Consider the following 22,049-nt stretch of genomic DNA (forward strand, 5'->3'; position numbering starts at 1 on the left):
TCAATATAGAAGATGTTTAACTGTATACTACAGCTGTGCCAATGGAGCAGAATAGATCCCAAGTCACGGGGACATGGGCCAAACAAAGCATCTCAACGTTTGTGTTCATCCAAAAGATTCTTAGATTTTAATACCAGATACAACCACTGTGATCGACTAGTCTGAAATCCCACTTAATGCAGGCCGTGGAATTTCATCACAAAATGTTAGTGTTCGATCTAATAACATGCAGGTCTACTAGAGCAGGGGTGGCCAACCTGTGCCAAGTGACATGGGCAGCTGTTGCGTGACGCTTGGTAAAAGGAGGTGCTGGAATGGAAGCAGGGAGTGCAGCTCTCAAGTGGAGCAAAAAAGGGCAAGATCTTGCTGCTAAAGGAGGTGTCACTGCCATGCCTGGGTTAAATCTTCTCTGGTTCTGCATCTACCACCAAATTCAGGACTTCAGAGCTCCACTTGCCACATAAAAATGTGACAATTGCTGGGCTAGGGAAGGGTTAAAATTTCCTTTTGCAACTGCTCTGCCCATGCTCCCTACAGCTGTAGGCTTGAGCCTCCCTGCCTCCATCCCTGTGTCCCAGGGCACAAACTTGATACACCCCTTGTGGGGGTGGGACTCGGGGGAAGGTGGGACTCAGGGGAAAAGGGAGGTCCTAATTTGTGGCATGCTTGCCAAAAAGGCTGGCCACCACTGACCGAGAGAGTATCCTTCAAGAAGCCAGACATATTGGTCACGGGCTAGATGCAACAAGTGATGCACAAATCAGAGGGGGCAAAGCCAGATTTGACGTCAGGAAAATAACTCACTGAAAAGCTTGAGTGTTTTAGGTCCATAGATTCATAGATTTCATAGACATTAGGGCTGAAAGGGACCTCGGAAGATCATCGAGTCCAGCCCCACGCCCAAAGGGCAGGAAGTCAGCTGGGGTCATAGGATCCCAGCAAGATAAGCATCCAGTTTCATCTTGAAGGTGTTCAATGAAGGCACTTGAACAACCTCCGGTGGCAGGCTGTTCCAGACCTTGGGGGCTCAGACAGTAAAGAAATTCTTCCTTATGTCCAGCCTGAAACGATCTTGTAGTAGTTTGTGACCATTCAACCTCGTCATCCCTTGGGGTGCTCTGGTGAACAAACGTTCCCCCAGATACTGGTGGTCACCCCTGATAAACTTGTACGTGGCCACCAGATCACCCCTGAGCCTGCGCTTTTCCAGGCTAAAGAGCCCTAGGGCTCTCAGCCTGTCATCGTAGGGTCTGCTTCCCTGACCTCTGATCATGCGCGTGGCTCTTCTCTGGACTCTCTCAAGCTTCTCCACATCCTTTTTGAATTGTGGAGCCCAAAACCGGACGCAGTACTCCAGCTGCGGCCTCACTAAGGCCGAGTACAGGGGGAGAATGACGTCCCGGGATTTGCTTGAGAAGCATCTATGGATGCAAGCCAGCGTTTTGGTCGCTTTACTAGCCGCAGCATCGCATTGCAGGCTCATGTTCATCTTGTGGTCAATGATGACCCCCAAGTCTCTTTCTTCCATAGTGCTAGCCAACATAGCACTGCCGAGCCTATAAGGATGCTGCAGGTTTTTTTTCCCCCAAGGTGGAGAACCTTGCATTTATCGGCGTTGAACACCATCAGATTCTCATCCGCCCACTTGCTGAGCCTGTCCAGGTCAGACTGGATCATCCACCTGTCTTCTGGTGTGGATGCTTTGCCCCAAAGTTTGGTGTCATCGGCGAACTTGGCCAGTCCGCTTCTGACTCCAGTGTCCACATCATTAATGAAGATGTTGAACAGTATGGGTCCAAGGACAGAGCCCTGGGGGACCCCACTGGTCACCGGACACCACGATGAGTGACTTCCATCAATTACTACCCTCTGGGTCTGACCCCGGAGCCAATTTTCCAGCCAGTGGATCATGGAGGACCCAAGGCGACAATTGGCCAGTTTCTCCAAGAGACGATCATGGGACACCAGATCGAAGGCTTTTTTGAAGTCAAGATATATGACATCAATCTCTTCTCCCTTGTCCAGGTGATAGGTCACCTGGTTGTAGAAGGAAATGAGATTGGTCAAGCAAGACCTACCCGCAACAAACCCGTGCTGGCTATCCCTTAAGATGTTGGCGTTGGCCAGTCCATTAAGGATGGCCTCCTTAATAAACTTTTCTAAGATCTTCCCCGGGATAGAAGTCAGGCTGATGGGCCTATAGTTAGCCGGATCCACTTTCCTCCCTTTCTTGAAGATAGGCACCACATTGGCCTTCTTCCAGTCTTCGGGCACTACACCAGAGCGCCAAGAGTTTTCAAAGATCCGTGCTAGAGGCTGGGCTATGATGCTCGCCAGCTCCTTGAGTACCCTGGGGTGAAGATTGTCAGGGCCGGCTGACTTGAAGGTATCCAGCTTCTCAAGATGTTCCTTCACGAAGTCAGCATTAATGGAGGGCAGGGGATCACCCTCACCCAGACTTCCCGGCCCAGTAGCGGGCATGGGCGTCCCATGGGGCTGATGAAAGACCGACGCAAAGTACCTATTTAATAGGTTGGCTTTTTCCTGGGCGTCATTTGTCAGTTGCCCCATCTGGTTCAGCAGGGGTCCAACGTTGCCCCTGCTTTTCCTCCGGCTCCCCACATATCTGAAAAAGGACTTTTTATCTGAACTCCAGATGCTCAAAGCTAGCTGGAGTTCAGTTGCAGCCTTGGCTTTCCTGGTCTGCTCCCTACAGGACCGGACCAGTGCAGAATAATCCTCCTTGGAGGTGACTCCCATCCTCCATCCTTTGTAGGCCTTTCTTTTTAGCCTCAGGAGGTCTGCTAGGTCCCTGGAGAGCCAGGGGGGCTGCTGTGCCCTCTTGCTGCCTTTCCTCCGAGATGGAATAGACTTAGTTTGTGCATTGAGGATCGCTCCCTTGAGGAGCAACCACTCTTCTTGAACTCCCCTCTCCCTGTGGTCACAGTCCCTTAGGGCCTCACTGACAAGCCTCCTGAGCTTGTCTCAAAGTCGGCTTTCCTGAAGTCAAGGACTTACGTGTTGCTGACTGACTTGCCAGCTTTTCGGCGGATGGTGAAGGTGATCAGCTCGTGGTCGCTGTCACCCAGCTTCCCATCGATCACTAGGTCGCCGACTAGGTCCTCCCCAGTAGCCAGCGCCAGGTCGAGCAGCGCTTTGCCTCTCGTTGGCCCATAGACTTCTTGAGTCAGGTAGAGGTCATCCACGCACGAGAGGAAGCTCTGCGACCGCTCAGATTTTGCTGAGCGATCCTCCCACGAGATGTCTGGGTAATTGAAGTCACCCATGACAACCATGGTCCTGGAGCAAGCTGCCTCAGCCAGTTCCTGGGCAAACTCCTGGTCTAGCTCAGGACTTTGGGTGGGAGGTCTGTAATAGACTCCCACCATTGTGTCCCCTGTGCCGTGTTCCCCACGGATTTTAACCCAGAGGGTCTCCAGCCGTCCACCCTGGTCGCCAATATCGGCTTGCAGGGATGCGTAGCTTTCCTTAACATAGAGAGCTACACCCCCGCCCCTTTTCTCTACACGATCCCTCCTGTACAGGGTATAGCCATCTATCCCCGTGGTCCAGTCATGGGTGGAGTCCCACCAGGTCTCCGTTATCCCTATGACATCGTAATTGTTTGCATTGAGCAGGAGGATGAGCTCCTCCTGCTTATTCCCCAAGCTCCCAGCATTAGTGTACAGGCAGGCAAGTGCCCCCTGGGGGGCTCCTTCCTTGCCCACAGGTTTTACCAGGGCTGGGGCTGGGGTGGGCTCCCTTAAGTGCCGTGATCCGCTGGCTTTGCAAGGATTGCTCAGCGGGCCAGCAGTGGCGGTAGTCCCCCCGTCCCCCAGCGGGCTTAGTTTAAAGCCTGGTGGAGCAGGTCAGCCAGTCTGGCTGAGAAGAGCCTCCTCCCTAGGGGAGAGAGGTGGAGGCCATCTCTTCCCAGCAGCTCGCTGCCTCTCTCGCCAAAGAGCGGGCTGTGGTCATGAAAGCCAAAGCCTTCCTGATGACACCAGCGCCGCAGTCTTTGGTTGACCACATAGACCCTCCTGTCCCTTCTCAGCCCATAGCCTGAGACTGGGAGGATCGACGAGAACACCACCTGTGCCCCCAGACCCTTAAGCCCCGCTCCCAAATCCCTGTAGCGCCTCATGACCTGGCTGGGAGTGCTCCGAGCCGTGTCATTGGTGCCCACATGAATAAGGAGCATGGGATAGTGGTCTGTGGGTTGGAGGAGCTTGGGGATCCTCTCCGCAATGTCCCGGATGCGGGCCCCTGGGAAGCAGCAGACTTGCTGGGCTAAGGGGTCGGGGTGGCAGATTGCCCCCTCAGTCCCCCTCAGGAGGGAGTCTCCCACAACAAACACCTTACGTTTTGTCTTGGGGAGAGCAGGGGCAGGAGCTGCAGTGGGGCCCATGTTGCCTGTGGGGGCCGGCAACTCAGCAGGCTCTGCTGGGGCAGCAAGAGGTGTGTACCTGTTGCTCAGCTCTGGTGGGGGAGGGGCCTTGGTGCGGCAGGCCTTGGGGCCCTTGACCACCTTGGTCCATGCCCCTGGCTGGACACAGCAGGAGGTCCCAGAGTCCTCCTCTGGCCTGGAGGGAGACTGTGATCTACCCTCTGCCTCCCGGGGCAGAAGGGCCTGGCAGTAGGAGTCTATCTCCTGCTCGCAGTCCCTAATGGCACGCAGTCTGTGTCCAAAGTTTCCAAGCTTGGTGTTGTGCTTTTTTATTCTCTGAGCCTTTCTGCTCCATGGTGCTGTTAAGCTGCTCCTTCTGTGCCTTTCTTAAATCCACTCTAGCCCAATATTTTGCCTTTATAAGTTTACCCAAGTCTCCAAAATTCTGCATATCTGTTATATAATAAGGCCCCCAAATCTGAATACAACTACTCTATGGAAAGATACTTTAGAGAGAGAAAAAGATCTGGAGTGGCAGATCTGGGCAGGAGAGAGGCAGAAAAAAAGATGCAAGAAAAAGGTACGATGTGGCTGCAGGAGCGAGAAAGGAAGATTAGTTTAGCTGCAGCATGAATGGAAGAGGTCAGGGAGATCTGAAGGAAAGAGTTTATCACAGTACAACACGACAAAAAACAAATTTTAGCACAAGGGACAGAACGAAAGTAACAGTTGTTAGAGAGGAGTTAGAGCAACAAGTGACTTTGGTACCACAAGTGTACACCATGTCCTGCGGTCACTGCTCCTGATTGGCTATAAAAGCTATTACATATAACCTATCATTTTGTTACCATCTCTTCACCACCCACCATCTCCGATCAACTTGCTGGTCTCATCCTCTCTGTTTCAGATGAACAAGCTCTTTGCAGCTAGGAGTCTAATTTCCTATATGTTTGTACACGCGGTGTTTGTATTCTTGTTAGTAATCAGAAACCCCCTCCCTCACATTTCAGTGGATCTATGTGTATATTCAACCCAAATCAGATGCTCACTTCATTCTGTCATAATTATGGGAATCATTATCCCTGTCACTGAAACGCACCCCCATCGCAGGGTGCGGTTTGGGTATTTGCACCTCGGCATACCATACAAAAATACAGAAGCAAAAGAGAATGCCGTACTACGGAAAATAAGCAGGAAGTAATTATTCGCGTGAAGTTCTGCCTAAGACACCAAGACTGACAATGCCTATTCCTGTGACGACCATTGTGGAAGTTTCAATCCCCGTAGGAAGGACTCCCAGCTGGTGGAGACCGATACCAGTCCGCTCACTGCAACAGAGCCACGCAGATTCACAACACCACCTGCTCTGGCCCTGTTAAATGACCTGAACCTTGCCTTTCAAAGGATATGTATCAGTCAGCACCTTCAGCAGAACAGTGGGTCTTAAAAGCATGTTAGGGCATTGCTGTAATAGCAACTCGCTGAGATCAATGCCGCTTAATGAATCATCAGCTTCCCAGATCACATCTGGAGCCGTCTAAAGGGTTGCTGACTAGCTTCTATATAATAATCACGATACTGTTAAAAAAACCCCCACGTACGTTACTGTCAGAACGTGCTTATGAGGTCTCAGATTTCTTTCTTGCAACTAAAATTATTTCCTAAACTTTTCTGCACTCTAAACACATTTGGTCAGTACTGAGGAGCCACATTCTTGCCACGATGCTCAGAATAACTGTTTACTCGAAAGCCTAAGTCTTCTGGGGGAAAAAAAAGCAAAAAAATGGCATGTGTGCTATACAGTTTTGCCGCAGATCATTAAAGCAGGAGTTGGCTATGGATTGTGCTCCTTATTTAAAATGACTGAAGACTAAAGCAGACACAATGTCATGCCAAGCTTCAGAGAATTTTACCATATGGATGGTAATATTAGTTCATTCTCTCCAAGTTCCATTTACTTTTTGAAAACTCATTGCCTAATGGTTTTCTGTAATTTTCCATATATATCATAGATAAACAGAGTGGGCTTTCTGTCGATGCCCTGGTGTGTGTGTGTGCCTACATATATCACATATGTGCATGCCTGTATAGACATGGCCTAATGCGAGGAAAAACATCTTTTCACCCTCATCTCCAAAGCTTCTGTCCATCTACAGTTTATTATTTAACTGCAAGAAGTGTTGGAAAAACCCTCAGGACCCAAGTAGTGGGAAATACTGAGAGTTCGAAGACACATCATTGCGTACAGCAGCTCATTTTCACAGTACACTCATTTTCACAGTACACTCATTTTCACAGTAAGAGTCTAATTCTTTATAAACTTTAGGTACCAACGTGGCCCCTGTAAATGTGGTGTCCAAACACATAAATTAATTACATTAAAATGAACGTAGTTATCCTTTTACCACTGAGAGGTAGGGCAGTGTTGCTATTAGTATTTTACAGAAGACGAACTCCAATATAGAGGGCTGGTCTCTCTTTCATTAATAGCTCGGGCAGGCCCATGCTGAAACAGTGCATTGCTCTGTGTGTGCTACATCCTGAACCGGAGGAAAGTGTCTCGTTGTGATACCACGGGTGAGCTAATTGGTTCTGCCTAACGAGGCCAGGTGCAGCACCACGCAAGCACAGTTGCGCAGCTTCCAGTGCTCAAAGCAGGCGTGATTTAGCACAGTGCTGCCTGGCAAAGGAAGCGGAGACAGACATGCTCAGAGAAGCCAAGGCCACAGGCCACAAATGGTATTTAACCTGGGACTTGGGCTCTGGGTTGTTTGGCTTTCTCAAGACTGAGGCACTTTTGGGTGAACCCAGGAGAAGGGGACTTTACTGGCAAAAGTTCAGCCAAAGTTTAAACCCACCTCTCCCACCGCCCATGAGAATGCCCCAACTTCCACGCTAAGGGCTGCTCTGGGGAGAGGTGGGCACGGGGCTCGCTCACGTTGAAGACGTGCCACTGGGTTCTAGCCCGTGTCCCAGGTCTCTTACCTATGTTAGCCAATGGCTGTTTCATGTCAAATCCTAGCTCTAATTGGAGGGCATGTAAATTTGGACATAGCCCTGCTATATACAGAGATTTTATTCTTTACTACCTTGAGATTACAGGGTGTTCCCATATTATATGCTAGACAGAGCTTCATGCTGTGCAGTCATACCCAACAACAGAGTCTTCAGCATAGCCTGCCTTGCGTACAACGGGCTGTCGGACAGCTTGCTGAGGGCAGGGCTGGGGTAGGGAGCAGTTTCCACATGCTAAAATTGAGATGGAAAATTAGGAGGGGCTGTTTTACACACACACACGCACGCACTGACCTGGGGGTCGGGGGGAAGTGCAGTATGGTCTGAGCCCTGAATGAAGCAGGGGTTTTGTGGGCCAACTGGTGTAACCCACAGTAAAGGAAGAACTTATCACATTGCACACACATAAAGAGACCGAAATAAAGGTGCACAGGCAACCTGAATTCTGTTCCTCATTTTCAAGTGCTTGACTTTGCAATCTGAATAGCATTCTTTTAGCACAGAGGGTTTTTCTTTAAGACTAAGTTAAGATGTGCCTGGACCATGTAGGTCAGATCCAATCGAAGCCCTGGCACTTGGAGGATGCAGAGCTAGCATTCCACTTCTCATTAGATGAGACTTGGCTCCAAGCTACTGAGATGGTCAGTAGGAGCCAAGATCTGATTTGAGAAATTCCTGACTCTGTGGCTTTATCTTCTCACCACCTAGTGTCAGGCACCAGGTTTCTTAAGGTGGCTATTGGAAAAAGAGGTAATAAGGTTTGCTGCAACTAATTTTCATTTATTATCGGGTCCAAATTGACCAAAAGATGGATTAAAAAAGACAAACGTAATGTGCTGAGCTGGAAAGCACGAAAAAACAAATCTGAACGAACTAGCTTTGAAGAAGATTGGCTACTATGTAGATATTTTAAAATGTGTCCTCGAGCCAGGAAGTGCTATATAAACTATTACTCATAGGGAGACTGAGAAGTAATAACTATTGCAAGCACAGGAGACAGATTTCTAATGTGACAGGATGAGGTGGGGGGGAGGTTTACTGCATTTTCATGAATTTCTGTGGTTCTAACACAGTTCCTATTTAGGTACACAGAGCACTGCCTTATCGCTCTCTGCAATTAGCCCCTATCACTGACAAAAAATGGCCTGCCTCCATTTGCCTGCAAGATGAAACCTTCTAGCTAATTTGAGGACACCTCTTTCCATTTTCCCTCTGCTGGGTTTTGGCACAGTGCATCCCTGCTCTCTTAGGCGCCTTAGAAAAGTCTCTTATCTTGGTATATTGGTAACTAAATAGAACATTGTACAAAAGTTCTTGTCAGAGTTCCCAAAGCAAGAATGGCTCCCTTGGGATTCAGTACTGCTCTAGTTTTGAATAAAGTGACTCTATGTGCTACAAAAGCATCTACAGCCCAGATCTGAGTTGGTTTTCAAATGCTCCCTGCCTTGCAATCAGAAACAACTGCACTCAGGGCTCAACTTTAGCTCAAAGAATAGAACAATAACAATTAAAAGACCCTTCTCTACTCGCTGGCATCAAAACGCTATTCACATACCTCCCACCTTTTTGGGGAAAATCCTAGGAAAAGAAACAGCTCTAAACAACATGCTTCAGAAGCCTTGAGATTCTGCTGGACCAGGAGAGTAGAGACCGGAGATGGCCATGGCCACTTGTGACCCTGATTCAAGAAAATACATAGCAGGACCTGCAAGTTAAACACTGGCATACTTATTTCACTGGTTTGGGGTCAGCTGCACCCAAAAGTGACTGCTGCAGCATCCTGTGATGCTTTTGACCCAGAAAGGAAGGAACCAGGATCAGAAATGAATGCGGTGACTTTGACTCACGTGGCAAAAACAAACCACTACCTGGAAATGATGCTGTTGGCTTGACTTCTCTGAAAAGACATGTTTAAAATAGATTGAAACCCAACTGATTGAAACCTGGTTAACTTTAAAAATGTGCAGCTGTCCATTAATGAGAGGGGGTACTTTGAGTGTAACAGAATTAAATGTCTCTTGGCCTCCATACGTCTCAGAATTATTTAAAAACACAGTCCGAGAAACTGTGTCTAGTGGGAGTTTTCACCCTGTTGTCATTTAAAGCTAAATACAGCATCTGTACTTAATGCGATTCACAGGAATCCCCACTGTTAAGGATACATACTTGGCTTAGTCCCAGTTCTTTGGACTACTCATATATATAGGTAACTTCCCTTACATGAGATGTTACTCTGAGCTCATAGCAGGTGCAGCCAGGGAGTGACAGAGAGAGGCATGCCCATTTCTGCTCTTTCTTGGGACCAGTATAAGCCCTAGTATATATTAGAGCGTCTCTGAGTGCTGCTCTAATTCATGATGCTCTTGCCACAGCTGCCCGTGGGCTGCACTGCAGTCCAGAATGGCCATAACACGCACTGGGGACACTGCAGTTCCTTCATGGCTTGAACATTTCACTAGAATGATGTGGAGAGACTGGATCGGGGGTCTAGAACATGGTCACTCAGGGGCTAGGGACAGACATTACATATAACCCGGTTTAAGTGATCAGAAACTGGTTTAAACCTGTAACAGAACAGATGTTCAGTGCACATAACCAGTTTCAAAATGGTCAAAACCGGTTTGAGATAAACCTGGTTGAGTGTAGTATCAGACTTAACCGATTTCAGTCAAACTGGTTTATGCAATGTCTGTCCCAGACCCCTTGCTGGTTTAAGTTAAATCAGACTCCCCCAGTTTCCCAGCATGCTCTCTGGGTTGGGCAGGGCTCTCTGCTGCACAGCAGGGTTGGCCCCTCCCCTCTGCTCCCTAGCCAGAGCTTCAGCAGAGATTGTAAGCATCTGCCTCATTTCCCCCTGTTCCTCATCCCTCCGCCCCTGCCACTTCCTGCTAAACAGAGATCCCTGACCCCTCTGCCTTACACAGACACACAGCGTTAGCTAGCAGACCACATGCTGGCTACGGTCCGTGCCGTGGCGGACGGGACAAAAGCAGAATCAGCAGGTAGCTGGTAATGTCTCTCTGTTGTTTTCTTAATAGGATGGTAAACACTGAGTTAGGGGAGAAAAACACTATGTTATGAATTCCCTGCTGAGCTGGATGGGAGTGGGGGGAACCCCTTCCTAATCAGAGTGTCCTGCTGGGGCCTGGCTATGCCCCCCTCAGCTCAGCGTGGTGGAAGGGAAGGGAGGGCTGCTCTAGCACCCCCCAGCTTCTAGCCTGAGCCACTGCATGCATGTGCCTACATTTTTTCAGTCCGGAGGGGATGTCTATGCAGTTACAGACTGATTTAGCCTAGCCAGCTTAGACTTACCTGCAAAGATTGAATCAATTCAGGCTCAGGCTTTTTGAATGTCTGTCCCTAGCCAGGAAGCCTGTGGCACAGTTTGAAAAATGAACCCAGATCTTCTAAGCCAGTGCCTGAATCTCATCACCAGTCCGCTTTGTTAAAAGGTCATTATCGAGGCCCTCTCTGTCAGGCAAAGAGTCAACAGCAGAACTCTACAGACCTCAACAACAGCAGAATGAAGGAAAGCTTCACACCCTTGGAAATCCCACCCTGCTCCTTTTCCCTTTATAATTTCCCTTAAAAAACTCCATTGGACAGCTGATGACTTTGGACCAGGCTTCTCTTGTATTGCATAGGTGACTTGTGCCATGCAGAGAAGAGACAAAACCAGATCTCTTGGCCTGGACCCTGCTGATATGAAAAAGTTTGACAAAGTTTGGACCATGCAGATTTTTGTTTTGAAATCCCATAATCCAAGCAATAAAGCAAAAGATATCTCCTTACCTGCTCTCTGAGGAGCTCTCCGGCACGTGGTACATGAACACATTCCCTCTAGAGTTATCAGCCCAGTAACTTGCCATGCTTATAATGGGGCAGTTTATAAAACGGTCACTGAGAAAGAAGCAAACAAGAATATACTCATGGAGAAACTATTATGCAACCAGAAAATACTTCCAAAATCTATATTTCTTCTTTTAGACAGCTGGTTTCCTTATCTCTTCCAGTCTAGCTTCCATTTCCTATCTTTACCTCAAAGGAGTGAAACACAGCCTTCCCAGACCCTGATGCTCTATGTAGGCCTTCCATGAAGCAGGCAACCATTACCAGTATAACTTAAAAACCTCTGAAAATGATTCCAAGACGTGTTTCCCCACACAGTGATGTTGCATTATGATGAAGCTCTCAGGAACTTCCAGAGCAGGAAACAAAAGGCCTCTCTCACTGATCCTGGGGCATCCCACGCTTTCTAATGGGATGCTTTATCCTATTTATTTCTTATTTTTAGCACCAACAAGCTTGCAATGGCATCCTGCAAGACTGTATCTCAGTGGTTATGGGTCAAAAGCGCCTGATTTGGATCTTGGATTAGGATAATTTTGGAGGGTATTTCCACATTTGGAAGAAGGATACTTGGGTGAGCATCTGCTTGACACTGCTCAGCATAGAAAATGTAAATGTCTGAAGGAGATGGAGTAATGGCCGGAGTACAGGTGAGAGAATTATACAGTAAACTTAAATGTGTACCCAATACACATTATACACAAAAATACGAACCACACATGATATGAAAGTCAGAGGTTTTAATTCTTGTCACTGCAGTAAGCATGAAACCTACCTACTACTTAAATATTTTACTGGCAGAAGTGCCTGATAAGAAAAAAAAAATAATGTGAGAGGAACACAGAGATGAGCTTCTCTATTTAAGTGTTTTGACCAGTTGCATCGGTTCACCAGCATTTATTTTAAGCTCACAGAACCTCAACTCAGAGACCACAAAACACTGGGTTGTCTGACCACAGCTCTCTTTAGCAGTTACAATAGACAACACCCCTTAGAACTAAAGCTACCATTTTTCTGCAACCTATAAGCACACAACTTTGTGGGAACAGATGTTCTGTGAAATATCAGGACTTTGAAGCTATTTTCTCCTGAGAAACGTTCTGAAACCTGTTGGCCACTTAAAATTCAATTCTCTGTGGGTAAAGCAAGGAAAGGAGTCAAATATTTTAGGTTAATTTTAAAAAACAAAAATCAAGTGTACATTCCTTCTCACAGCTCACAGAATACTGTATTAAAAAGACTCCATTAAGCTCAATTTAAATATTGGAAAAAATATCACAGAATTTCAGCCGAAACCATTTAAAATAATTGAAATCTTCTAAAACTCCTGTCTCAAGTGCATGTGACTTGCAACTTAACCACTTAAGGTGCTTTTTTGTGGTTCATGAGCTTAGTAGAACTTTACAAAAGAATTATAGACCCCGAGTGTAAAAGTGACCTTGGGTTACACATTTATCCAAGGATAAATTTCTCCTCTTCCTTAACTACCCATCTTCACAATTAGAGCGGTTCTGATCACCACTTCCATTCCTCTCTGGAGCATAAGCTGGGACCTGAAGAAAGTATTATAGTGGAAGCGTTACTCAGTGGGCAGAGCAGAGGCTTAGCTTTCGGGGTGTTTCAAGTGTACTGAATTCTGTTTCCTGTCCCTTGCACTCAACTCCTGGTGTGATCTCAGGCCAGCCAGTTGCATCTCTCTCTCTGACTCAGTTTAACCATCTGATTAATGCAGGTAATAACTCATACTTTCCCCTCCCAGGGGTGCAGTAGGGCTTGCTTATGCATCCTGGGGCCCTTGGATAAAAGAAGTGACTGTAGCAACCTTAATTATTATTTTAATGGCTCCTTGCTGAGGACTGCACAACAGTGAGGAACTGTGCTTCTCAAGTGATTCAGGTACCTAGTTGTTTATTGCAGTTTTCCCAATGGTTTTACATGTTTAAAACTGGACTCTCTCTACAGTGCACAGAGACAGCCTAGTGATTGGCACCTTGTCAACAGAAGAGGTTGGCAGGCAGGGAGGGAGGAAAAGCCCAGCGAAGCAGTACACTGGATAAACCACCCCCGAGTGCCACTAAAACGAATAAGCCGCCGTCTGCACTCCACTGCTTGCTTGTGTACTTCAGGACCTCAATGCACAGGCAGACCCGGACCACCCAGGGGCCTCTCCCAAACGGATCTGGTTGCTGGATTCTTGGATAAGATTTTCTAAATTAATCTTGGCTCACTCTCAGCTCCGTCTCCCTTAGGCTCTCTGGTGTCAGCAACCTGTGATTTCAGTGAAGATCTACTGAAAGGGGAAGCATGCTTCTAGAGCTCTCCATGCTGGTGCAAGTGTGGGAGGATACTGTGCAGCACAGACAGCCAAAATCACAGCCTGTAGCTGTGAGTGCTCCCGTAAAAGCAGGCTTGAAACAGCCTGGCTCAACAAGTCGAAGGAAGCAACCACTACATTCATTCTCTTGGGGATAAGGAGAAATTTTCATAACACATCTGCACTGTCAGCAGAGGGATGTCTGCACGGGCTTCTTAAAAAAGTATATGGCATTCAAATGTAACAGGGTGGATTTCAGCTGGTGTTGCAAGGAAGCAGGTAGGGAGAGGTGCATGGAGACTTCCCCTCACTTTGCTTCCCTGCATGGGGGTGCCACAGCCCTGGTCTTGCACTCTCAACACAAGGGCTGCTCTTATCTTGCATGACCAGCCACCTAGGAGGAGATGGGAGAGAGGGTGGGGTCATGACCCTCCCTACAAAGTGTGCAAAGCCACACTCAGACCCACAAACTTTTCATTTCTCCAATCATACTAATCCCCAAAGCTATTTGGGCTACCACTGAGGATTTCATCATTCCTTTCCCACTTTCTACTGCTGTGCATTCCCATAGCGATGTCAAAATTAGAGACACAGCTGTGAAGTTCAGATCCAGATCCAAACTGCAGGACTGTGGACTGCATAGTGCCAAGCTCTGGTAATGACATCTCTAGTGATGTACCAATTATTTCCACGACAGAGGGCTGTGATGCTGAACTAGGAGACAATTGAAATCTGTTCCAAGGCTATAAAACACAAACTTATCTCATCTCAGGTTCATCAAGTACAATAATACAACTCATTTCTTACCGGGTGGCATTTTCCAAAGCCCTAGAGAACGTTGCATAATCTTCAGTTGAATGTCGGAGGGAATAGTACCAGGTGGCTGCATCCTCAATAAAAGAATTGGAGTCCTCTCCCCCAAGGGAATTCTGCAGAGCCTGGTAAAAGGCTGTTTTGCTGCTGACTCTTCCTTTCCTTTCTTCAAATTTCTAAGAGGAAAAATCATAGTATTAAAAACAAACAAAAAAACCCCTCCAACAAAGAATAAACTCTCTCAGGAACAATGCAGCCCCAGATCTTCCTTTGCTGGAGACATTCCCATTCCGCTCCAGGCTGATACCTGAATTCCCAGGGAAAGATGGAGTGCACGTCTCTGTCCTCAAAGCTGTTGTCATACACAGGTGCTCCTCCTGCTGGGGTCCAGTGCTGAGGAAAGTGTGTGTGTGCTTATGTGTTGCTCACTGCTTCGCACTTGCATTGAAATCAAAGCAAGAGGCAATTCACCATGGAATAACACGTTCCCTCTGCTTCCTAGGAGACATGATGGAGACCCACCATGCATTAACAATGCAACACTGCCAGAATGAAGGCCCCTTCCAGGATGGCTTCTGACTCAACACACAATGGAAAATTGCTTGTCCAGAGACCCTGGAGATCTGAAAGGCATGTGGCCTTCAAGCCTCACAACATCCCAAGTCTTCCCCAAGACTGAATGTGTGGCAGAGACCACCCCAGGACTTGAGCCCTGGAGCGGTCCCAATCTGCCAAACATTGGTTGGCTCGGACAGCCCAGGGCCTGAGTCTTGGGGCGATCCATGCCAGTCAACAAGCAGCTGATCAGGAAGGCCCTGGGGTTTGAGCCCCTACTGGAAGCTGCCCAAAAGCCATCTCCTGGGTTCTTCCACATGGAGAGATGGTCCAGCTCACAGGTTTGGGATCATACTTCAATTATATTAACAAGACCATGAACCAGCCCTCCAGTGGTGAAAACTGGCAGAGTTACACTGAAGCAGAGGAATAATGAAGAGGTAGGGGAGACAGGTCCATGAGTACACCACTTTCCTTTCCCCCTTCCTCATGAGCATACAGAGATGGGGAGGTTGACATGTGCACCAAAACATGCCTGGGTATTTATTCCTGGTCTTGGTAAAATAGCAGTTGCTGGGAGGCTTTTGATGTCTCTGTTATTCAAGGAAGGTTTGGGGTTTTTTTGAGGCTTTTTTAGCCTTTGAGATTTTTTGCATTCCTTTTGTAAATGGTAGAAGTTATTCCAAGTTGGGAAAGAGTGACTTCTTGAAAAGCCTGAAACTTAAGACTTTCCCTGAGCCTTGCCCTTTCGCAGGTGCACAGTGGCTGAAATTTGGTCTGATATCTTTAAAATGTTCCCAATAGCAACATCTAATAGACCATCTTTATTATTGTGGGCGGCTCATCTAAAGCAAAACATACATCTAAGTTTGCTCAGTCAAGTTACCCTATACGTTTATACTGAATATACTGGATGCCCTGCATCTGGTTTTCATCAAACAGCTAGGAAATCTCTTTCTGTGACCTTATACGGAAAGTGCAAAAAGCTGCAGAAGGAATAATTGCTTTTCCAAAAGTCATAGAAATTAGTGATGGAAAAAGAAGCATCAAAGTTACACCCCTCCTGGCACCTGCATGTGGTTGTCCATAGAAATCATTCTGTTGTTCTGTCCCGCTCAACTTTACCAGAGCTGGGCCCCTCCGGTTCTACAAGGAGCGACTTCCCTGGTATTCAGTGTTAACTCTTCTTTTTTCATTTTATCTTATTTCTGCCGTGGCTTTACAGATGGACGGCACCATAAAAACATGGATGGATGGATGGATTGAAGTCAGTGGGACATATCACAATGTTTTCTTCCTTCTTGGTGTTTATATACTCTAAGGCCGTGTCCATATTAGAGCGCCTGTGTGGCATGTGGTGCCGCAGACACATCTGCGGTGCCACATATTGCACATTCAGCTGTTCTCCGTGCTTCAAGGTAGCAGCTTGGAGGGTTTTTTTAACCCTGTGATCTCCCCACATACAAAAAAGCGGAGTGACGCACACAGAGGTAGCACGCACCACCCAAAACTGGAGCCTGGCCGGCCGGAGCCACACTCTGGCTGCCAGCCAGGCTCCAAGTGGCAGGATCACCACTGCTGCAGCCCCAGGAAGCCCCCAGGTAAGGCTGCTGGGGTCAGCACTGGGCTGGACCCAGCCTCCCCTACCCTACCTGGGGTAACTTGCCGCATGCCAGAGGGCATGTAGCACAAGTGTTCCTCAAGGCACAAGATGTGCCGCCACTTCTTGTCCCTGGGGAAACAAACGTCCATGCTCGTGGATGCGGCCTAAGATTTTATAGGTCATAAGTGTTTAAATAGTACCAATAATCTCTTACTAGGATTGATTTTATAGAAGGTGTCTCTGCTCTGAAGAGTTCAGAATCTAAAGACAACATGTCTGGAGGACAGGATGTACACTCAGAAAAGTGGTATTTTCCCCTCTGTTTCTCTTTTATTCTTATATTTGCTGCCATCTCATTTGTTACCAGTTCATGGTAGGGGGGAAATTAAGGTTTCCTGCATGTATACAGTTATCTCAATCATTCACATGAACAAGTACAACCCGCAAGAGCAGTAATTCAGCCAATATATGCATCCTTAGTTCCTGTAATACAGCCTCTAAAAGCAGCACCTTCCGCTTCTTTAGACGTTTCCATTGTTACCCGCATTTCATCCGATTAGTCTTTGGCTGCTCAAGACTAAGTGTGTTAGGCAGCTGTTCTGAAAGCTGTCATCTTATTTCCACCAATATTTAGGAAGTGAAAATAATCACCCAATGGAAACTTTAGTCATACATCCATTAGCAAATAAGGACACACAATTTGCATCTGGAAAGTGGCATCTGTACAGGGAAAATGGAAAAATTCAAGCATGTTTCACTATAAAACTATCCACTTGCACACACAAATGCAACATTTGCACATAAGTACAAGTGCATTTTTCTGCAAGAAACTGAGAGCAGATCACTATGGTCAGGATTCAAGTTGGGTATTTTCTTGCGAGTCAGATCAAGTCATGATCTGCTGAGTCAGCCAGCCATGTAGAAATGAGAGTTGGATGAAAAATGGGATTTCCATCTGTGGGAAGGTTCCTCTGTTTTGAAAATATAGTTTCATCCCAATTTGGGAATTTTCCCCCAATAAGAAAATATTCCAAAAGATTGTTTCAATGTGCTGATTTGACCTAGACATACCATAATCTAAACACTGGATATTCCTGTATAAGCCAAAAGGAGTTGAAAGGAAATGTTTGTTTCAATACTTATTTAAAACACAATAACACATTTCTGGAAATGAAATGTGTTGATGATTTCTTACGAAAATTTGATTAAAATTGATATGATTTCATCAGTGTCCTCCAACACAACCAGTTTCCATTACAAATGTCAGACCAGCTCTATGAGGAAATACTTCCCAAAAAGGGCATGACATAATAGACCAGTAATTTTCAGCCGGGGTACCGTGGCACCACACAGACAACTACATGATTCACAACCGGGGATTTTAGTAGGAATCCACGTGTCAAAAACATTCTGACTTTTTGTGGTCATGCTGAGCTCTTTGCAACAGAAAAATTGCTCTGTCACTTTTCCATACTTAAACAATAAGCGAAAGCTAAGAGCTGGCATTTTTTGAAGCAGGCCTTGAGTTTAAAAAGTTTGAGAACAACTGCAGTAAACTCTGCCAGATCAATAGAAACAGCTGTAGCCTGTGCCAAATTGTCTACATTCTGCTAACTCCTCAGGGGTGATGGCTTGAAGGCCCAGCGGGCTTTTCTTTAGCATTACTAATAAGGAGGTGAGAAAATCATTAAAGATAGTGGGCGAGATTCAGTGGTTTGCCACTTTACACAACTCTGGTGACACAAGGCACTCATAAACATGGCTTAAACAGCCGATTAAGCTCAGTTTACAGTTTTTTTAAAGTGCCGGAGTACAGCAATTAGTATGTGTAAGTGAATCTAGTCCAACGTGCTATTAAAATACTAAATTAGTAGCATATGCTAAGGCTATATCTTCTGTAAGGTTAAATAGTACCTTTCTAATGCATTACTATAGTGTTAAGAATTAACACTTGAACAAAGAGGATGGGGGGGAGGGACCAGTAAACATGGACATTTTGGACTTTTAAATGGTTTTTGATCAAGGCCCTCCCCACAAGAGACTCCTAAGGAAACATGCTAGCCACAGGGCGAGAGGCGCAGCACAGCCTTGCTATTGATTCCAACTAGTTAAGAGAGAAAATAACGAGTGGGAATTGAACGGTCCATTCTTCTTATGCATGGAGCTTAACAGTAGGTTTCTCCCCCCGACCCAAGTCATTATAGCTACAAACTGAGGCCACAATCCTGAGATCTGTTCCATGAAGGTGAGAAGCTGTGTCCCTTTAGAAGTACCACCAACTTGACAGGATGATCTGTAGGTGCAAGAGCTTGCCTGCAGAGATCAAATTGTAGGGATGGAATAAAAGCATAAAATCTTTCACTTTCTGCCCATTCATCGACCTACTGCCTCTGGACTGTGTACAACACCTGGGGCTCGGATGAGGTAAGGGTGAATCAGCTGAGAAAAGAAAACTTAGATAAAAATCAATTTTTTGTCAACTAATTAGACAGACTCTGAAGTCCCACTTATACATCCCTTTGTGCAATCTATATACTGCCTACCCTGTACTAAATATAAGGTACACACACACACACACACACACTCTATGAGTTCATAGATTTCATAGACATTAGGGCTGGAAGGGACCTCACAAGATCATTGTGTCTAGCCTGCTGCCCCAGGGGCAGGAAGTCAGCTGGGGTCAAAGGATCCAAGCAAAATAACAGTCCAAACATTTCTTAAAAGAGTCCAGAGTAGGTGCCTGCACCACCTCTGCAGGGTGTCTATTCCAAGCCTTGGGGGCTCGGACAGTACAGAAGTTTTTCCTTATGTCCAGCCTAAAACAGTCTGGAGGAGTTTGCACGACTGGATCTTGTCATCCCTTGGGGTGCTCTGGTGAAGAGGCATTCCTGATGCACACCCCTGATGTGCTTATAGGCAGCCACCAGGTCCCCCCTGAGCCTGCGCATCTCCAGGCTGAAGAGTCCCATAGCTCCCAGCTTCTCTTCATAAGGCCTGTTCTCCTGCCTTCTGATCATGCGCGTGGCTCTCCTCTGGACTCTCTCAAATTACGTCAAATTAGATGAATATATTCGATTATCTAGTCTGACATGCTGGATGTCATAAGCCACAGAACTTCACCCAGTTTTCCTTGTACTGAGCCCAGTCATTTTTGTGTGAATAAAGCAAACTTTCCTCGAAAGGCATCCAGTCTCGATCTGCAGATTTTAAGGCCCTGTTCCTTTGGCTAATCACCCTCAGTGTTACACATGCGCTTTATCTCTAATTTCAATTTACCTAGCCTTAACTTGTAGCCATTGGTTCTTATTATGCCTTACTCTGCTAGAGGGAGGGGTAGGTTATTTCAGCCTTTTGAGAATGGTTTTTGGCTAGAAGGCAATGCATGGAGGTGAATGGAGCCATGGTTTGATGTCTTCTCTTCCTCTTCCAGTCTCCTTGCTCAAAAGGAGGGGAGGGGAACACTGGGTGCACAGCATCCGACCTCCACCCCTGTGCCCCGACCTTGACCCAAACTAAAGCAGTGCACTTGGGAAGACCTCACTTTCATGTTTGTCAAAACAGTCAAAATCTACTCCCTACAGTGAGCCCTTCAAAATGGGAACCACACTTCCTTTTCTGGTTTTGAAAACTCAGCCCACTCTAGATCCTATTGGAAAAAAACACCACCACTACCATGTGTCTCTAGATGTCCACACACTTGGTACTATCCATGGGCAAGTCTGTTAAAAAAAAACAAAAACCCTCTCAAGACAGAGTTAAGGGCTGAATCCAAGTCTTTGAATCCAGTCCAGTGACCCACCCACTAGACAAGCTTTCCTGCCAAGCAAGACTGGAAGGGAACCAGCCCTGGGGAGATTCCCCCTCTGCCCCCTCCTCTAGATCTTCTTCAAAGAGAAGCCCAATCCCGGATCTGATATAGGAGGAGAAGAGAGGAGTGGGATAGGGCAAAGACTCCTCATGATATGCTGCAGGAGGAGGAAAATACTCCGGGTCCCCATCCACACCCACACAGATTTAGGCTAAGCTCTACTGATACTATGAGTTACTTATGTGGCCCACACTGGATTTCATGCGCAGGTTTTTTCACACCCATGGTCAGGGCTGAGATACACCACAGTGCATGGGTTATAAGGATCAGCATAAACAGTCATTTTTCAAACTTCTGCAGGACAGAGGAAATGAGAGGTTTTTGCAGTAGTGAAAACACTAAGTGCTGAGGAAACATGTATGAATCCAGAAACCTTTGGCTTTGCAGCTGTTTTTTAATAAGGCGTTTAAGTGGCTGAGATGCATGAGGATTCACAGTGTTTCAAAGAACCTAGGGAGGCAGAAACAGAGTAGACGAGGACAACAATAACCAGTGATTATTGGCAAAAAGCATGAAAAGAGGTTAAGTAAGGAAGAGGGAATATCTGAAACATAGGCTGCTGAGCATGTAGACTGCAAGCTCTCTGAAGGAGGGCCTGTCTTTGTGACAGATAGGGACTCTGGGCACCAGCTTCAATAATAACTATTCTAATGGAAAAGTGAGGAGGAGTATTTAATTTCTTATCATGGCAGCTTAAGCTCTGTGCAACTCTCAGACTCTCAGTCGCAGATGCTCTGCCTTTCCAATGAAATCAGTATCAGCTAGCACTTTTCAGTCATCGGTCTTTGTTGGACCTCTTCTCAGAAAACACAGTGGAATTTAATTCATTGTCTGTGCTAATGACATAATGAAAGGGAGGAAGAGAATGACACAGAATTTCATTTCCATGCCCCCATCACGTGATTTGGGCAGGGTTATCCAAGTTCATTGCCTCGCCACAGCAGAGATCATTATCTGCTGATGGCAGGGGTTACCATCGCATGCCACTTGCTTTCCTTTTAATCCATTGTAAAGGACCTGAAAGGAAAATGTGGCGTTCGAATCAATCAAACCAAGAGCAAAAAGGGAGCCGAAAGGGAACTAATCTGGCAACCACATCCTTATTCAGAATCATGATCAGACACTATTTCAAGAGGTGCCCATTAAACCCTGCTATTACTTCTGGCAGTCTGGATGCTCTGTATGTTGCACCACAGGCACCTGGGGGAGAGGTGGGATTATCGTTTTCTTGCACTTCTGCCTCCACATCAAACAACCCTAGAATCTTACCGGGCAGGCTGCCCCGAGGCTGCTCATTTGGGGCTTTTAGGGTCCCTGGGCCTGCTTCAGAGTCAGCAACCTAGAAGCACCACATCCCTGATCTGGGCAGTTTCTACGGAGCAGAAATGAAACAGACTGGGTTCAAGGAGTGCACATGACATTTCCAAACTGAACGTCTTGCAGAACTCAGACACGTGTCCTCGCTGCCGGACCAGCCCTCCACCTTGTAAGTGAGAATGAAGTGGTACCTGGCCTCCTATAAAAAAGTAAACTAACTTTTTGTATATAAGGAGCATTTCCTACTTTATTGTCATCCTGGCTTAAAATTTTCCCTACTTTTAGCTTCCTTGGTAAAATAAATAAATAATCTCAGTATTCTGCAGTA

The 22,049-nt window shown here is 46.6% G+C and overlaps 1 protein-coding gene across 1 annotated transcript in view; it reads right to left on the minus strand.

Moving 5' to 3' along the window:
- The window catches only part of TG (thyroglobulin), a 213,670-nt gene that overhangs the window by 10,968 nt on the left and 180,653 nt on the right, over nucleotides 1-22,049 (minus strand). The window contains exons 44-45 of the mRNA XM_059723466.1: nucleotides 14,370-14,551; nucleotides 11,192-11,299 (exon numbers count right to left, since the gene is read on the minus strand). Coding sequence (XP_059579449.1) covers nucleotides 11,192-11,299; nucleotides 14,370-14,551 — 290 coding nt within the window. The remainder of the gene's footprint in view (nucleotides 1-11,191; nucleotides 11,300-14,369; nucleotides 14,552-22,049) is intronic.

Source organism: Alligator mississippiensis, chromosome 3 (genome assembly GCF_030867095.1).
Source record: "Alligator mississippiensis isolate rAllMis1 chromosome 3, rAllMis1, whole genome shotgun sequence".
Taxonomy (NCBI): domain Eukaryota; kingdom Metazoa; phylum Chordata; order Crocodylia; family Alligatoridae; genus Alligator; species Alligator mississippiensis.